The 19,916-nt window shown below is 46.4% G+C and overlaps 1 protein-coding gene across 6 annotated transcripts in view; it reads right to left on the minus strand.

The window, feature by feature from the left end:
• The window catches only part of LOC120927727, a 38,477-nt gene extending 22,771 nt beyond the window's left edge, over positions 1-15,706 (minus strand). For 2 of the 6 annotated variants that reach the window (XR_005747122.1, XM_040338582.1), the window contains exon 1: positions 1,919-2,330. Coding sequence is in view for 3 of the 6 variants with exons in the window: in XM_040338582.1 (XP_040194516.1) it covers positions 1,919-2,221 (303 nt within the window). In the remaining 3 variants the exon portion in view is untranslated. Of the gene's footprint in view, positions 1-1,918; positions 2,336-15,632 lie in introns of those variants that run through there. The other 4 variants (XR_005747123.1, XR_005747124.1, XM_040338583.1 and 1 more) reach the window with 4 other exon arrangements.
• Between the last annotated feature and the right edge of the window lie 4,210 nt (positions 15,707-19,916).

Consider the following 19,916-nt stretch of genomic DNA (forward strand, 5'->3'; position numbering starts at 1 on the left):
GTGCGGAGGGTGGTAGAGTGGGCAGTGCGGAGGGTGGTGGAGTGGGCAGTGTGGTGGGGTACTCACCAGTCTTGCAGACACCAGAGGACAGTGTGAAAAGTGGTACAGTGGGCGGTATGAAGGGTGGTATGGTAGGGTACTCGCCAGTCTTGAAGACACAAGGAAGCATTGTAGAGGATGATACAGTGTGGTGGGGTACTCACCACCTTTTGCAGACACCGGGAGGCAGGGTGGTGCGGTACTTACCATTCTTGCAGACACCAGGTGGCAGTATGGAGAGTGTTACCATGGGCAGTGTGAAGGGTGGTACAATAGGTGGGGTGCTCACTATTCTTGCAGCTACCAGGGGTCAGTGTAGAGGATGGTACAGTGGGCAGTGTGGTGGGGTAATGATGTCTCCGGCAGACACCAGGGGGCAATGTGGAGAGTGGTACAGTGGGCAGTGTGGTGGGGTGCTCACAGATCCCGCAAATACCAGGGGGCAGTGTGAAGGGTGGGTGGTTTGGAGGGGTACTGACCATTCCTGCAGACACCATGGGGCAGTGTGGAGGATGGTACAGTGGGCAGTGTGGTGAGATACTGACCATTCTTGCAGACACCAGGTGGCAGTGTGAAGAGTGGTACCATGGGCAGTGTGAAGAGTGGTAACATAGGCAGTGTGGAGGGTGGTACAATAGGTGGTGGGCTCACTATTCTTGCAGATACCAGGGGGCAGTGTGGAGGGGTACTCACCGTTCTTGCAGTCACCAGGGGGCAGTGTGAAGAGTGGTACCATAGGCAGTGTGGAGGGTGGTACAATAGGTGGTGGGCTCACTAGTCTTGCAGATACCAGGGGGCAGTGTGGAGGGTGGTGGAGTGGGCAGTGTGGTGGGGTACTCACCACTCCTGCAGACACCAGGGGGCAGTGTGAAGGGTGGTGGAGTGGGCAGTGTGGAGGGTGGTGGAGTGGGCAGTGTGGTGGGGTACTCACCGCTCCTGCAGACACCAGGGGGCAGTGTGGTGGGGTACCCACCGCTCCTGCAGCCCCCGGGGGGCAGTGTGGAGGGTGGTGGAGTGTTGGGGTACTCACCGCTCCTGCAGACACCAGGGGGCAGTGTGGAGGGTGGAGTAGTGGGCAGTGTGGAGGGTGGTAGAGTGGGCAGTGCGGTGGGGTACTCACCGCTCCTGCAGACACCAGGGGGCAGTGCGGAGGGTGGTGGAGTGGGCAGTGTGGTGGGGTACTCACCAGTCTTGCAGACACCAGAGGACAGTGTGAAGAGTGATACAGTGGGTGGTATGAAGGGTGGTACAGTGGGTGGTATGGTAGGGTACTCACCAGTCTTGAAGACACAAGGAAGCATTGTAGAGGATGGTACAGTGGGCAGTGTGGTGGGGTACTCACCGCTCCTGCAGACACCAGGGGGCAGTGTGGTGGGTGGTAGAGTGGGCAGTGCGGTGGGGTACTCACCGCTCCTGCAGACACCAGGGGGCAGTATGGAGGGTGGGGGAGTGGGCAGTGTGGTAGAGTGGGCAGTGCGGTGGGGTACTCACCGCTCCTGCACACCAGGGGCCAGTGTGGAGGGTGGTGTAGTGGGCAGTGTGGAGGGTGGTGTAGTGGGCAGTGTGGAGGGTGTTAGAGTGGACAGTGTGGAAGGTGGTAGAGTGGGCAGTGCGGTGGGGTACTCACCGCTCCTGCAGACACCAGGGGGCAGCATGGAGGGTGGTAGAGTGGACAGTGCGGAGGGTGGTAGAGTGGGCAGTGCGGAGGGTGGTAGAGTGGGCTGTGCGGAGGGTGGTAGAGTGGGCAGTGCGGAGGGTGGTGGAGTGGGCAGTGTGGTGGGGTACTCACCGCTCCTGCAGACACCAGGGGGCAGTGTGGAGGGTGGGGTAGTGGGCAGTGCGGAAAGTGGTAGAGTGGACAGTGTGGTGGGGTACTCACCGCTCCTGCAGACACCAAGGGGCAGTGCAGAGCACACATAAGGTCCAGCACCTGTGGACTGGGCACAGAGAAGGAGAAGAGGATCTGCAGGCGCTGACAGCTCGATTCCTCCTCCAGGCTCCGTAGAAGGTGGAGAAGTTCCTTCCTGCGGGGGGCGGACAGAAGGGGGTCGCAGAACCTGTGCACATCTGGCGGGAGCTGCAGCAGCTTCCAGTGGAAGAGGTCATAGTAGAGATTCTGCCCCTTGTGTTTCCTCTGCTCCAGAGTGTCCCAGTGCAGCACAGCGCCCATGGAGGCCGCCATTCTCCCCCGGCCGGTCCACCTCCTGCACACAGTGCTCGGCGGACAATTCAAAGCGGCGCCTCCGCCCGGGGAGCTCAGGGAAGTGAGACAAGGAAGGGAATCGGAGGATTCCGCCGGCAATCTAAGTGCTCTGCTCCCACCTGCTGGACATTGCTGGTAGTGCACGTTGTGGAATGTTGGTGGGTGCTGTGTTTAGTGGGTGGAAGTGTTGGCACACATTTGGCATGTTCCTGGGTCTACTTCAACTCTTAAAGCAGCACTAACATTCTGAAAATAAAAACTAAAAGAATTGTGGCTGCTTAGTAAGAGCGGGAATTAATTCATACTACCCTTTTTAACCACTTGCCCTCCTGAAGTTTTTACCCCCTTTCATGACCAGGCTATTTTTTTCTATATGGCACTGCGCTAACTTAACTGGTAATTTCACGGGTATGCAACGCTGTACATAAATAAAATTGATGTCCTTTTTTCCCCACAAATCAAGCTTTCTTTTGGTGGTATTTGATCACCACTGGGTTTTTATTTGTTGCGATATAAGCAAAAAATTACCAACAATTTAGAAAAATATATATATATATATATTTTACCTTCTGCTATTAAACATATCCAATAAAAAATGTAAAAATGTCCTCATAAATTTATGCCAATATGTATTCTGCTACATGTTTGATACAAAATCCCAATAAGCGTATACTGATTGGTTTTCATGAAAGTTATAGGGCCAGATTCTCAAAGGCCTTACGACGGCGCAACTAAATTTGCGTCGTCGTAAGTCCTAATCTGGCCCGGCGTATCTATGCGACTAATTCTTAGAATCAGTTACGCATAGATTTCCATTAGATCTGACAGGCGTAAGGCTCTTACGCTGTCAGATCTTAGATGTAATTTTTTTCCCGCCGCTAGGTGTCGCCGACGTCGTTTTCCCCGTCGTCTATGCAAATTAGCTATTTACGCGAATTCCCGAACGTACGCGCGGACGACGCAGTGAATTTACGACGTTTACGTAAGCGTAAACTTACCCCTGCTATATGAGGGGTAAGTTTACGTAGGTCCGTCGTAGGCCATGTTAAGTATGGCGTCGGGTCAGCGTTGTCTTTTTCCGTCGTTTTCCTAAGTCGTCCGCGAATACGACTTTACGTCAATGACGCTCACGTCGGCGTCATTGACGTTTTCCGTCGTGAGCTGGAGCATGCGCACTGGGCTATTTTTCCGCCCGGCTCATGCGCAGTTCGATCGGCGCGGGGGCGCGCTTAATTTAAATACAAGCCGCCCCCTTTGAATTACGCGGCATTACGCCGGGCCATTTACACTACGCTGCCGCAAATTCCGGAGCAAGTGCTTGGAGAATACGGCACTTGCTCCATTAATTTGCGGCGGCGTAGTGTAAATGGCTTACACTACGCCAACGCCGATTCTATAAGAATCTGGCCCATAGCGTCTACAAACTATGGTATAGATTTTATACTAGTTTTTTATACTAGAAATGGCAATCAGTGACTTATAGCGAGACTGTGATATTGCGGTGGACAATTGGGCACTGACACTTTGTGGAAACCAGTGACTCTAATACAGTGATCAGTGCTAAAAATATACACTGTCACTGTACTAATGACACTGGCTTGGAAAAGGTAAACATCTGCGGCAATCAAAGGGTAACTGTGTGCCTAACCAGTGTTTTTGTGTTTACTATGTGGTGCTTTTACTAAGGGATGTGCTGGATGAAATTACCTGCTTTGTAGGGAAACAAAATCCAGCACATCCCAACTGACGTGACAGCGTTGTGCCTCTGTCATTCTCCTTGTCGATCAGTGGGAGCAGGCGGACATCCATTCGTCGGTACCCCCTGATTGGCACCTGCTGTGACTAATCACAGCAGAATCGGTTTGCGCCCCCTACCCCCCAAGTGCCAGATTATGTACTAGGCGCGTGATCCGACACAGGAGAGCCACCTTGCATAACCGCGTTATGCGGGTGGCAAGTGGTTAACACTGCCTGTTTGTGTGCACTAAATGCCTTTGAAAACCGATATATTACCTTGTAAAAGCAGAAGTGACATTATCTCTGTGCTGAGCCTTGGCAGAGCTGTGGAAGGGGCTCAACGGGCATACAGAAAACAACAGGAAGTGGCGGGGACAGGACCAGGAAGAGAGAGCGGTGATTGGTCTTTATTCCAGGAAGCTCCTACACAGAAGCAAAGTGTCACCCCTGATTACTGCACAGATCTGTAATAAATACACAAAGCCCACCAAGATTCAAGTAGAAATGCTCATGTCTCTCATATTTGGACAATATTTTATCACAGAGTATAATGCCGCATACACACGACCGTTTTTAATGTCATGGAAAAAAAACAACGTTTTTCTCGACGTGATTCCTCTCAAGCCTGCCTTGCATACACACGATCGTGGAAAAAAAATGCTCGAGCAAAGCGCGGTGTGGTACAACACGTACGACGGCACTATAAAGGGGAAGTTCCATTCCAATGGCGCCACCCTTTGTGCAAATTTTCGTTCTCGTAACTTGCTTCTGAGCATGCGTGTTGTTTTCCCCCGTCGTTAAAGCGTACACACGACCATTTTTCATGACGAGAAAAACGACGCCGTGAAAAACATTGAGAAAAAATAGAGCAGGTTCTAAATTTTGAATGCCCATTTTTCTCGTCTAGAAAAATGCTCTGGAGCCTACACACGGTCGTTTTTAATGACCAATTAAAAAAATTGCATTTTTCTCATCATGAAAAACGGTCGTGTGTACGCATTAGAGTTGTTGGGCTAGATTCACAAAGAGATACGACGGTGTATCTCCTGATACGCCGTCGTATCTCTGACTTCGGCCCGTCGTATCTATGCGCCTGATTCATAGAATCAGTTACGCATAGATATGCCTAAGATCCGACAGGTGTAACTGTGTTACACCGTCGGATCTTAACTGCAATTTAAAAATGGCCGCGGGGGGCGTTCTCGCTGATTTACGTTGAGAAATATGTAAATCAGCGAGATACGCCAATTCACGAACGTACGCGGGCCCGACGCAGTGTTACGACGTTTACGTAGCGGTTTTCCCGGCGTATACTTACCCCTGCTTCTATGAGGCGCAGCCAATGTTAAGTATAGCCGTCGTTCCCGCTTCAAATTTGATTTTCTTTACGTCGTTTGCGTACGCCGATTCTCGAACCCGCTCGACTCAAGTTACGCTCACGCCGAAACCACTGACGTCCTAGCGACGTCAGTGGGAGCAATGCACGCCGGGAAAAATCGCGGACGGCGCATGCGCATTTAAATCGTTTCAAACTTGCGGCAGCGGATCTTAAATCACATAGATCACGCGGATCTAAAGATCCGCTGATCTATGTGAATCTAGCCCGTTAAATCCAAAAAGCTATTATTTATTATATTGCAGCTTACTAGTTCTTGGATGTGATGGCTGCATACGTTTTCTTTTTTAGTCTTTCTTCTCTTTATTTTCACCTGGTGATCTAGGAGGTAAGTCTGTTGTTTTTCAACTGTTGCAGTTAGAGGGGTTAAGATAAACCATTTACCAATGACAGGGTTGCTTAGAACAATCAGATTTTATTCATTGATGTATAACCTTTATCACAAAAGGAACAAAACTGTTTGCTGTAACTGCTTATTAAGTGTTAGCTGGACCTCAATTTGTTAGTGTATCTAAATCTGCTAATCAGTCTATCATCCCCTCTTCCCAGACAGACATTTCCACAATCCAAAGGTACCCCCTTGTGCTCCTACATCCAGAGTTGATATCTCACAAATACAGGAGGTGTGTTACTGGCCAGATCACCAGGTGAAAATTGATGGAAAAAGAAAAGAAAACAGCTGCAGCCACCATATCTAATAAATTATAAGTTGCAATATTTGAGTTTTGGTTTTAATACCACTTTCCGAGAAATCTTCTTCCGAAGTCCACTTGAAAACCAAAACTTCCAGCGCCATTTCCCAAAGCGATTTTCACATCACTACAGCTCTGGGACAAAACTGGAGGGGGGGGGGTAGGAGAGCATGTGCCCTGGGCGCTGTATTGAAAGGGGCACCACCAGCACCTGTAGACCATGGCATACTAAGAGGGGTACGGTGGCACCCCAGGTGAGTCTTCAGTGACATCCGGAGCTCAGTGTGAGAGCAAGTCTCCTCCTTTGCTGCACCAATGTGATAGAGCAAAGAAAACTTCATCTCACACGGAGCTCCGGCATCTGATGAGTGAGTGGAGGGAGCAGAACCGGTATAAGGGGAGGGCAGGAAGGGTACCTGCTCTGGATGCTAAGTTTTTCCATGGGGAGGGGGGCACCACATGATGAGGCTGCCCTCTATATTTTCTGTTTTTGCTGCCCCTGCCTGTCCCACATTCAGTGGGAATGAAAGCAGGGTCCTGTGCACCCCATGATCATCCCACTGTGCTCCACTTAAAGTGGGAGTAAACGCCCATGCATGAGTTTTACCTATAAGTTGGCCTATAATAATTCTTACCTATAGGTAAGGTAAATATCTTTTAAATGTGCACTGTGTAGGAGATATTTACATTACATGCAGCCAGTGACGTCACCGTGCATGCGCTCTGAAGGAACAGCCACCCGTGCCATAAACACCGGCAGTGACGTCACCGTGCATGCGCTCTGAGGGAACAGCCACCCTTGCCATAAACACTGGCAGTGACGTCACCGTGCATGCGCTCTGAAGGAACGGCCACCCGTGCTATAAACACCGGCAGTGACGTCACCGCGCATGCGCTCTGAAGGAACAGCCACCCGTGCCATAAACACCGGCAGTGACGTCACCGTGCATGCGCTCTGAAGGAACAGCCACCCGTGCCATAAACACCGGCAGTGACGTCACCGTGCATGCGCTCTGAAGGAACGGCCACCCGTGCCATAAACACCAGCAGTGACGTCACCGCGCATGCGCTCTGAAGGAACAGCCACCAGTGCCATAAACACCGGCAGTGACGTCACCGTGCATGCGCTCTGAAGGAACAGCCACCCGTGCCATAAACACCGGCAGTGACGTTACCGTGCATGCGCTCTGAGGGAACGGCCACCCGTGCCATAAACACCGGCAATGATGTCACCGTGCATGCGCTCTGAAGGAACAGCCACCCGTGCCATAAACACCGGCAGTGATGTCACCGTGCATGCGCTCTGAAGGAACAGCCACCTGTGCCATAAACACCGGCAGTGACGTCACCGTGCATGCGCTCTGAGGGAACGGCCACCCGTGCCATAAACACCGGCAGTGACGTCACCGTGCATGCGCTCTGAAGGAACAGCCACCCGTGCCATAAACACCGGCAGTGACGTCACCGTGCATGCGCTCTGAAGGAACAGCCACCCGTGCCATAAACACCGGCAGTGACGTCACCGTGCATGCGCTCTGAGGGAACGGCCACCCGTGCCATAAACACCGGCAATGATGTCACCGTGCATGCGCTCTGAAGGTACAGCCACCCGTGCCATAAACACCGGCAGTGATGTCACCGTGCATGCGCTCTGAAGGAAACGCCACCCGTGCCATAAACACCGGCAGTGACGTCACCGTGCATGCGCTCTGAAGGAACAGCCACCCGTGCCATAAACACCGGCAGTGATGTCACCGTGCATGCGCTCTGAAGGAACAGCCACCCGTGCCATAAACACCGGCAGTGATGTCACCGTGCATGCGCTCTGAAGGAACGGCCACCCGTGCCATAAACACCGGAAGTGACGTCACCGTGCATGCGCTCTGAAGGAACGGCCACCCGTGCCATAAACACCGGCAGTGACGTCATTGCGGCTCTGGCCACTCACACAGCCGGAATCGGCGAACCCGCAAGGAAGGGTGAAGATGGAAGCGCCTAAAGCAGTGACAGCGCTCCACTGGAAGGCTTCATTTTCAGGTAAGTTTCACATAATGTGCGATTATGCGATGCATACCAGCACATTATGACATTGCGTTTAATTGAAAAAAAAAAAAAATTTAATTTAATTGAAAAAAAAAAAAAAAAAAAACAACGGTTTAACTACCGCTTTAAACCCTGCTGCCCATTGCTCAATCTGACCATGTGATTCTGCTTTAGGCACCAGTTCCAGTAGTGCGACTTGTCATGCGACTTTGGACACATAAAGTTGCATGACAAGTCTTTACAAAGGTTTCTGCACTACTATGATGCAACTTTTGATAAAAGTTTGATGCAGAGACTGTAAAGTTGGATCAAAGATGCACTCAAAGTCGCACTTTAAATCACTCGACTTTGAGGTCGCAAATGTGGAAACGTAGCCTAAGGACCCTTTTACACTTGTCCTGCGACTTGGGACTGCAAAGTCGCATGACAAGTTATACCCCATGATTTCCATTCATATCTGCGACTTCAAGTTCCAGCGACTTCAAAGTAGTCTCTCCACTACTTTGGTGCGACTAGAGGTCCATCGACTTTCAGGACGCATGAGTGTGAAAGGAGCCTAACTGAACTCCGCCTACATGATGTCATATAGGCATGGTTCAAGTACCCAAATACAATTTATGTCCTTTTTTCCTTTCTTTTGGTGGTATTTGATCACCGCTGCGTTATTTTTTGCACTATAAACAAAACAAAAAAACAACAATAAAAAAAAAATGTATATTTTTTACTTTCTGCTATAAAACATTACCAATCAAAATGTAAAAAAAAAACAATTCTTAAAAAATTTAGGTCAATATGTATTCTGCTACATATTTTAAGTAAAAAAAATCCCAATAATTATTGATTGGTTTGCGCAAAAGTTATATGGCCAGATTCAGAGAGAGTTACGCCGGCGTATCAGTAGATACGCCAACGTAACTCGGAATCTGCGCCGTCGTAAGTTTAAGTGTATGCTCAAACTGAGATACACTTAAACCTATCTAAGATACGTCAGCCTGCGCCGTCGTATCTTAGGGTGCAATATTTACGCTGGCTGCTAGGTGGCGCTTCCGTTGAGTTTGGCGTAGAATATGTAAAAGCCTAGATACGCCGATTCACGAACGTACGTGCGCCCGTCGCAGTAAAGATACGCCGTTTACGTAAGGCGTTTTCTGGCGTAAAGTTATTCCAACAAATAGCTGGCCTAGTCAATGTTAAGTATGGCCGTCGTTCCCACGTCGAAATTTGAATTTTTTACGTTGTTTGCATAAGTCGTCCGTGAATAGGGCTGGACGTAATTTACGTTCACGTCGAAACCAATACATCCTTGTGGCGTACTTTGGAGCAATGCACACTGGGATATGTACTCGAACACGCATGCGCCGTTCGTAAAAAATGCCAATCACGTCGGGTCACCAAACATTAACATAAAAAACGCCTCCCATCCTCATTTGAATTAGGCGCGCTTACGCCAGCCCCATTTACGCTACGCCGCCGTAAGTTAGGAGGCAAGTGCTTTGTGAATACAGTACTTGCCTCTCTGACTTAAGGTGGCGTAGCGTAAATACGATACGCTACACCGCCTTAAAGATACGTGCCCCTACCTGAATCTGGCTAAGAGAGTCTACAAACTATGGGATATATTTTTATTTTTTTACTAGTAATGGTGGTGATCAGTGACTTATAGCGGGACAGTAACTGCGACAGACAATTGGACAGTAACTGACACTTTTTCGGGAACCAGTGACACTAATACAGTGATCAGTGCTAAAAATATGTGCTGTCACTGTACTAATGACAGTGGCTGGGAAGGAGTTAAACATCAGGGGTGATCAAAGGGTTAAATATGTGCCTAGCTGGTGTTTTCTTACTGTGGGGGAGAAGTTTGTACAAGGGGAAGACATGGATTCTTGCCCTGCTTTGCAGAAACAGGATCCTGACAGAATAGTACACCCGTCACATTTTTGTAAATATTTTATTATATCTTTTCATGTGACAACACTGAAGAAATGACACTTTGCTACAATGTAAAGTGGTGAGTGTACAGCTTGTATAACAGTGTAAATTTTCTGTCCCCTCAAAATAACTCAACACACAGCCATTAATGTCTAAACCGCTGGCAACACAAGTGAGTACATCCCTAAGTGAAAATGTCCAAATTGGGCCCAAAGTGTCAATATTTTGTGTGGCCACCATTTTTTTCCAGCACTGCCTTAACCCTCTTGGGCATGGAGTTCACCAGAGCTTCACAGGTTGCCACTGGAGTCCTCTTCCACTCCTCCATGACAACATCACAGAGCTGGTGGATGTTGGAGACCTTGCGCTCCTCCACCTTTTCGTTTGAGGATGTCCCACAGATGCTCAATAGGGTTTAGGTCTGGAGACATGCTTGGCCAGCCTATCACTTTTACCCTCAGGTTCTTAAGCAAGGCATTGGTCGTCTTGGAGGTGTGTTTGGGGACGTTATGTTGAAATACTGCCCTTCGGCCCAGTCTCTGAAGGGAGGGGATCATGCTTTGCTTCAATATGTCAAAGTACATGTTGGCATTCATGGTTCCCTCAATAAACTGTAGCTTCCCAGTGACGGCAGCTCTCATGCAGCCCCAGACCATGACACCCCCACCACCATGCTTGACTGTAGGCAAGACACACTTGTCTTTGTACTTCTCACCTGGTTGCCGCTACACACGCTTGACACCATCTGAACCAAAAAAGTTTATCTTGGTCTCATCAGACCACCGGACGTGGTTCCAGTAATCCATGTCCTTAGTCTTGCTTTCTTGTGCATCATCTTTAGAAGAGGATTCCTTCTGGGACAGCCATGCAGACCAATTTGATGCAGTGTGCGGTGTATGGTCTGAGCACTGACAGGCTGACCCACCACCCTTTCAACCTCTGCAGAAATGCTGGCAGCACTCATACATCTATTTCCCAAAGGCAACCTCTGGATATGACGCTGAGTTTGTGCCCTCAATTTCTTTGGTCGACCATGGTGAGACCTGTTCTGAGTGGAACCTGTCCTGTTAAACCGCTGTATGGTCTTGGCCACCATGCTGCAGTTCAGTTTCAGGGTCTTGGCAATCTTCTTATAGGCTAGGCCATCTTTATGTAGAGCAACAATTTTTTTTCAGAGTGAGAGCAATAACACCAAATTTAACACACCTGCTCCCCATTCACACCTGAGACCTAGTAACGCTAACGAGTCACATGACATTGGGGAGAAAAAATGGCATTCTATTAGACCCCAAATCTCTCCTCTGGCCTCCAATGTGGTCGATCACACACAGATCGGTCTAACGTCTAGGTAAACAAAGAAACAGAACCGGAAGTGACAACATACTCTTAGCTCCCAGTTTCCGGGGTCACAGAGAGAGATGGACAATGTCAGTGCCTCTTTCTCTGTTCCGTGCAGCCATCGCTGCCGGCCGCAGTGATTCCCGGATCTGCGATCGGATGGTGGAGCCCGGAGGGGGACACACTTCCCCCACCCTCAGAAGTGATTGAGTGGCTTTTTAGCCACTCTAATCCCTTCTGCTAGAAAGGGAAACGCTGGTTGAAAAAAATCCATAGCGGGATGATGCCTGTAGGCGCAGGCATCGTCCAGGTATAGCTAATTCTACCCAAGGACATCCTTGGACATCCTACGGGTGGGAAGTAGTTAAGGATGAGGAGACCCAAGGATACTGGTTCTGCATAAAGTTGCCATATGTGAAAACTCATGAAATATTTTTGCTGCTTCAACGTAAGGGAATTTTTTTTTTCACTCTTCATGAACAGGCCATTTTTTTCACATACGGCACTGCTCTACTTTAACTGGTGTTTGTACAGTCATGCAACGCTGTACCAAAAGTTATATAATTTTTTTCACAGAAATTGAACTTTTTTTGTGCACTATAAATGAAAAAAGACTGCAATTTTATATATATATATATATATATATATATATATATTTTACTTTCTGCTATAAATCATATCCAATAAAAATAAATTCTTCATAAATTTTGGCCAAAAATTTATTAGGCTACATGTTTTTGATAAAAATTATAATTTATGGCGCCTATAAACTATAGTATTTATACTGGAGTTTCTTTTCTTTTTTATACTACTAATCAATGACTTATAATGGATATACTACGCGCCAATCAATCTGACACTGGGGGTAACTGACTGACTGCCACTGACATCACCAGTGCCATTATTGCAGTGATTAGTGTTAAAACATATATACTGTCACTGTACTAATGACACTGGCTGGGAAGGGGTTAACTATGTGTAAAGTGTATAAAGTTATGGTTATTGAGATATGGAGGTCAGCAGGACTTTTGATTGGTCAGTTAAACACGTTCATCAAGTACCAGAAAAGAATGGCTGCATCTACAGTCTAGAGCCCCCCCCTTTATCAAAAAGCAAAAAAACATCAGTCAAGAGTCTTTTTTTTTTTCTTACGAGTGCCAACACTGATCTGTTTTATTCCTTTTTTTTTTTTACCAATACCCTTTTTCTGTAAATATTTTGTTGACAACGTTTTACCTTTAAAAGCATTTAAAAGAATCTCTAATACACCAATCCAGAGCCTTAGGAATCTACCTCTGAAAAAATCTCTGAAGTATCCATGTCTGATATGACAGTCTGTAAGCCATGATTAAGCACTAATTGATAGTGTGAAACGCGTAGGCTGCCATCCCTATTTTTTGCTGTGTTTTGTAGTGCATTTTCTATTTTGTTTTACAATAAAGACAACCATCAAGGTTTTTTGGAGTGCGGCTGTCCATTCAAAAATTCTCTACCATGACAGTCTATATTACAGACATTTCTTAAAATTCATAATTGTTATTGCAGATATTATGAACAGTTTGTGTTTCAGATAACATACATAGTGGCAGCTGTTTGGTGTATAACAGGTTAATTGCGTAATTAACTAAATCCAGTGTCAATCACTCTCAGCCTGCTGGTGCCTAGATTGTGGTCCCGCGAGCTGAAAAACCTTTGTGAAGGGTGAGACTGATCGTGTCATTGTCACGTATTCATGACAGTGTGGTGTGAGTTTTTCCTGCATTCCTCATACTTAGTACAAATTTCCATTAACGGTTCACTTAGGCCCCTTTCACACATGCAGACCGTATGTCCGTTTTTTCATCCATCCGTTTACGGATGAAAAAGGGACATACATTAATCCCTATGGGATAGCTGGTGTCAACAGATGAACATCCGCTGACACCTGATCTCATTGGCCCTCGCAATGCTCCGATTCTGCAGACGGAGGAAAATCCTATTTTTCCATCCGTCTGCAGAGCGGATCGGGTGAACACAGACAGACGGTCCGTGTTCATCCGATTCCCCCCCATAGGGGAGAGCGGAGATCTGACAGGGCGCTCCCTACACAGTGTGCGGGGACCGCCCTGTCATCTGCCGGCTCAGTGGGGATCAACGGAGCGATCCCCGCTGAGCAAGCATATACACATGTACGGATCCCCAAGGGATCTGTACATGTGAAAGGGGCCTTAGGGAAATTGAAGGCCCAGATCCACAAAGAACTTACGGCGGCGTATCTATTGATATGCCGCGTAAGTTCTACGATGCGCCGGCGTATCTTTGTTTTGTATTCACAAAACAAGATACGCCAGAATGTGGGCTAGATCCGACTGACGTACGTCTTAGTACGCCGTCGGATCTTAGGTGCATATTTACGCTGGCCGCTAGGTGGCGCTTCCGTTGATTTCCGCGTAGAGTATGCAAATTAGCTAGATACGCCGATTCGCAAACGTACGTCTGCCCGGCGCATTTTTTTACGTCGTTTGCGTAAGGCTTTTTCCGGCGTATAGTTACCCCTGCTCTATGAGGCGTACGCAATGTTAAGTATGGACGTCGGGCCAGCGTCAAATTTTTTACCTTTTACGTCGTTTACGTAAAACGTTTGCGAATAGGGCTTTGCGTGAATTACGTTCACGTCGTCTAGGCATTGAGCGGGCGTAATTTAATTTGAAAATTCGATGTGATACTGAGCATGCGCCGTTCGAAAAAAGCGTCATTTACGTGGGGTCATGCTTAGTTTACATAAAACACGCCCCCCTGTTCCTCATTTGATTTACGCTACGCCGCCGTAACTTTAGACGCAAGTGCTTTGTGAATACAGCACTTGCCTCTCAAAGTTGCGGCGACGTAGCGTAACTACGATATGCTACGCCCATTTAAATTTACGCCTATCTACGTGGATCTGGCCCGAAGTGTCTGCAGTTGTCTTCCTTGTTTAACCTCTTCTGTGCCAATCCTGGGGGATTACTGCAAACTGGGATTGCTTACAGGTTCAGCTCGGTGCATCTAAGCTGTTTAGTTGTAGTGACCTTATTTAATGCTGCTAGGAAAAGGCAAACAGTGCTCAAGAAAAGAACACTTGAATAAAAAGCTGTTTGCTAAGGAAACATGTATCCAATGAGTCTGTTCGTGCTTGAAGGATAAGTTCACCTTTCTAAAACAAAAAATAAAAGCACATTTTTTTTTCTTTTGCATGTAATGGACCTGTAAGGCATTGCAACCACGATCTGCCTGTGTGGCCGTACCTCTGATACAGCCAGCTAGTGGAAGCATGAATGAACTACCACAGCACTCAACAGCACTGTGGTAGTTCATTGAGAACTACAAGCGGACCAACGCAAAGGCTATCAAAAGGGGGGAGGAGGGAGAGAAGATCCCCCACTAGCTGTCAGAACAGGACGGGGGAGCCGGGGCCGATGCAGATATAATTGTGTATTTGCTTTGGAAAAATACATCACCTGTAACATTGGGTATCCCATGTGTGTGAATGTTGCTGTGTTATATAAAACTATTGTCTTCGTTTTTCACATTTTAGAATGTGGTGCCTCGAGATTTTGCATAATTTTAAACTGTGAATTGACCAAAAATAAAATTGGAGAAACATTGGTCTAAGGTCCAAGCAGTATAGACACACAAGATCTGCAAATGTTGTTTGAAAAATCAATGCAAAGTACCCTACTAGTTGTTCTCTGTTAAGTCAACTCAATGTATTCTCAAACAGTGTCCTCAGCTATTCACATGTATAATGCTATTTTTTCTCTAATAAAGATTCCTTCTGTTAAAAAATAAATAAAAATAATAAAGGAGCCCTTTGTTGTGTGCATTATTTCCTGGTTTTATTTCTCTCATCTTCCAGTATCACAAACACTTCCAGAATGGATGTTTCTTAGTGATGTCGAAACAGCTTTTTTGGATTGGGGTGTTCATTTTGTAAATTTTTTCTTTTTTTTTTATCTTTATTTGTGTACACTCGCTTTAAATTTTAGATTGAACTGTTTTTGTTTTCTTTCTGTAAAACTATTGAGACCATTGAGGGAGCAGAATAGCACCCATAACAAAGCATCCATTTTTAGTGGAGTGTAAACAGGTAAGATCCTTTGAAAAGTTTTTATTCCTGTCTGGGTCCCCATTGGGGAGGTTCCCCTCATTTCCTGTGGTGTTAGTAGGAAAGGAAGTGAGCAGAATCTCGCCAATAGCTACCCAGATAGCAATAAAACAGGATTTCTGTACTCACCATAAAATCCTTCATCAAGGGACACGGGGTCAGTATAATCTGAGATTACTGGGCTATGAGGCATTGAGTAACTGCATACAAAAAAAGGTGTTGGTCAACCAGATATAATCCCTCACACTCCATAATGATTTGATAAAAAAAAACACAAAAAAAACAGTAGTAGTAGATTATAAACATAGAGGGATGGGACCTGTGTCCCGTCATTGCCTTCAAGAAACTGCACTTTGATAGGAAATGTTGGAACCTTATATTTAACCGCTTGCCGACCGCCCACAGCAGTTTTACGGTGGCAGGTCGGCTCGGTTGCACAAAATCACATAATATAACGTGATTTTGCTTTGAGGCCACTCTGGCGGCGCACGCCCTCTGCTCGCCCCTGGTGCTGATGCGAGTGCCCGGCGGGTGCTATCTCCGCCGGGCACCCGCGATCGCTCGTGACTCGCTGGTTCTTTCAGGGGGAGAAATGACTGATCGTATATTCATACAATGTATGAACAGCAATCTGTCATTTCCCCTAGTCAGTCCCACCCCCCTTCAGTTAGAACACACTTTAGGGAACATCATTAACCCCTTGATCGCCCCCTCGTGTTAACCCCTTCCCTGCCAGTGACATTTTTACAGTAATCAATGCATTTTTATAGCTGATTGCTAAAAATGCCAATGGTCCCAAAAATGTGTCAAAAGTGTCCGATGTGTCCATCATAAGGTTGCAGTACCGATAAAAATCGCAGATCGCCGCCATTACTAGTAAAAAAAATATATATATATTAATAAAAATGCCATAAAAATATCCCCTATTTTGTAGACGCTATAACTTTTGCGCAAACCAATCAATAAACGCTTATTGCGAATTTTTTTACAAAGAATATGTAGAAGAATACATATCGGCCTAAACTGAGGAAAGAAATAGTTATTTATATATTTTTGGGGGATATTTATTATGGCAAAAAGTAAAAAATATTCATTTTTTTTCAAAATTGTCGCTCTATTTTTGTTTATAGCGCAAAAAATAAAAACCGTAGAGGTGATCAAATACCACAAAAAAATTGCTTTATTTGTGGGAAAAAAAGGTCGTAAATTTTGTTTAGGAGCCACGTCGCACGACCGCGCAATTGTCAGTTAAAGTGACACAGTGCTGAATCGCAAAAAGTGGCCCGGTCATTGACCAGCTAAAGGGTCCGGGGCTGAAGTGATTTAAATTGAACTCTGGGGAAGAACAACAACGTTGGTCCTTTTGCTGTTTTAAAATAATTACCTCTACTGATACCTCCCCTATGTTTGGCTGCTTCTCTATTTGGTAAAAATGTTACATTCATTCAGCCCCCACATAACTGTAAGTTCTCAACATCTGGCATTGATATTTGTAGTTCTGGCTGCAGTAGACTGATCATAGCCGGTAACACCTCCTCCATTCAGAAAAAGCCTTGTGTTCTTTTTACTAAATGCATAGCTTTCTGTGATGTGAGGAGGGGCGCGTGAATGAACAATCATAGAATGTCTTGCATTCAGCGAAAAGGACACAAGGCATTTTCTGAATTGAGGATTAAGGTTCCAGCTTTAAGCCTAAATTTGTGTTTGTTGAGGTTCAAAAGCCAGTGGGAAGGAGGTTGTGCTTCATGGGGACCCTTGCGAATGGGAAAAAGGGTCTGCTTGTATGAATGAAGATGCAGCTGGGAGGGATACACTAAGTCTTAGTGTATCCCTCCCAGCTGCATCTGCATAGTGACTAAGTGCTCTGACTACATCCAAACAATGGATGGAAATCTCCCTAGGATATACAGAGGGATGAAGGCAATGCTGTATCTTGGCGTAGGCCAACAAGGCCCAGGCCTAGGGCAGCACTTTGCAGGGGGGGCAGCATGAAAAGAGTCCCTGTCGGCTCTTATGAGGTGGACTGGGCCGCAAGGCAAATCGGTCGGGTGCCCCCATAAAGTGGCCGCACTGCTGCCAGTATGATAGGGATGGTGCAGACACAAGGGACACTGACATGATCACCTATACCTGGCAGGTAGGTAGTAGGACTCTCCTGCAATCCTTTGCTTGTGTCAGTTGTACATATTAAGGAATCTTCATTTTATTTCTGTTGATTGCTGATGAGAAAAATAAACAGATGGATTTATTTGTTCCTGCCCCCAATCCTTCCTTTGCTCACTGCCTGGACCACATACATTCATCACTGTGCTGTATGGTTTCTGCTGCACCACTGGCACTGTTATATTCTCTTAGTCTTCTATAAATTTAGCAGAAATTTGTGCTTAAAGTAGAACTATAGGCAACACTTTTTTTCCCCATTTTGAATAGAGTAATGCCGCGTACACACGGTCGTTTTTTGTGATGAAAAAAAAACGACATTTTTAAAAACGTCATTTAAAATGACCGTGTGTGGGGAAAACGTAGTTTTATGTCTTCTGAAAAACGACAAAAAAAAATTTGAACATGCTTAAATTTTTTACAGACTCCCTCCAGAGGTGGTTCTGGCCAGCTCAGTAGATTGCTTTAAGAAAGGCCTGGATTCTTTCCTAAATGTACATAAAATAACTGAGTACTAAGATTTGTAGGTAAAGTTGATCCGGGGTAAATCCGATTGCCTCTCGGGGGATCAGGAAGGAATTTTTTCCCCTGCTGTAGCAAATTGGATCATGCTCTGCTGGGGTTTTTTGCCTTCCTCTGGATCAACTGTGGGTATGGAGTTGGGTGTATAGGATTGTACTGTGTTTTTTATTTTGTTTTTTTATTTTTTGTGGTTGAACTGGATGGACTTGTGTCTTTTTTCAACCTGACTTTACTGACACTTTTTTATTTTACCTCCAGTAGTTTATTGTTATTAGTAATGTGGTGATTACCTTATATATTAAAGGTGGCACTGATTGGCATTGATAGGCAGGACTGATTGGCAGCATTGATGGGCAGTAATTGGCACCACTGATAGGTGCCACTAATAGGCGTCACTGATTGGCACTAATGGACACTAATAGGTGACAGTGATAGGCAGCACTGACTGTCAGCACTGAGCAACACTGATAGGCAACACTAAGCGGCACTGATTTGCAGCACTCATGGGCACTGATAGGCAGCATTGATTGGTACTGATGGTCAGCACTGATAGCGGCACTGATAGGCAGCACTAATGGGCACTGATTGGCATCATTGATTGGCACTGATGGGCACTGATTGGCAGCATTGATTGGCACTGATGGGGAGCGCTGATTGGCACTGATAGCGGTACTGATAGGCAGCACTGATAGTGGCACTGATAGACAGCACTGATTGGCAGCATTGATTGGCACTGATGGGCAGCGCTGATTGGCACTGATAGTGGCACTGATAGACAGCACTGATTGGAAGCACTTATTGACACTGATAGGCAGCAGTAATTGCAACTAATGGGCACCAGCATTCATTGACACTGACAGAGGAGAGAAGTTTTATATGCAGTAGATCATGGCAAGAGCTGCTCGGTGTGTGAAACTTTCATGATGTAATGCAGCGCGGGCCACACACTGCTTGGATGGAACATTTGACAGCGAATGGGAGACAGAATGGGATTAGGGTGTACCCGGCACACCCCGTGTGCACGCCTATGGTTGCTATGTAATATAAAACTATTGTTTTAGTTTTTCACATTTTAGAATGTGGTGCCCCGAGATTTTGCATAATTTTAAACTGTGAATTGACCAAAAAAAAATTGGAGAAACATTGGTCTAAGGTCCAAGCAGTATAGACACACAAGATCTGCAAATGTTGTTTGGAAATCAATGCAAAGTACCCTACTAGTTGTTCTCTGTTAAAGCGGGAGTTCACCCATTTAAAAAAAAAAAAAAAAATCTCCCCTTAGCTTCCTGCTCGTTTTCTCTAGGGGAATCGGCTATTTATATTAAAATATGTGCAGTACTTACCCGTTTTCGAGCTGCATCTTCTTCCGTCGCTTCCGGGTATGGGTCTTCGGGAGCGGGCGTTCCTTCTTGATTGACATTCTTCCGAGAGGCTTCCGACGGTCGCATCCATCGCGTCACTCGTAGCCGAAAGAAGCCGAACGTCGGTGCGGCTCTATACTGCGCCTGCGCACCGACGTTCGGCTTCTTTCGGAAAATCGTGACGCGATGGATGCGACCGTCGGAAGCCTCTCGGAAACCTGTCAATCAAGAAGGAACGCCCATTCCCGAAGCCCATACCCGGAAGCGACGGAGAGGATGCGTCTCGTAAACGGGTAAGTACTGCACATATTTTAAAATAAATAGCCGATTCCCCTAGTAATAACGAGCAGGAATCTAAGGGGGAAAAGTG

The sequence above is a fragment of the Rana temporaria genome, chromosome 2, assembly GCF_905171775.1.
Source record: "Rana temporaria chromosome 2, aRanTem1.1, whole genome shotgun sequence".
In the NCBI taxonomy this organism is placed as follows: domain Eukaryota; kingdom Metazoa; phylum Chordata; class Amphibia; order Anura; family Ranidae; genus Rana; species Rana temporaria.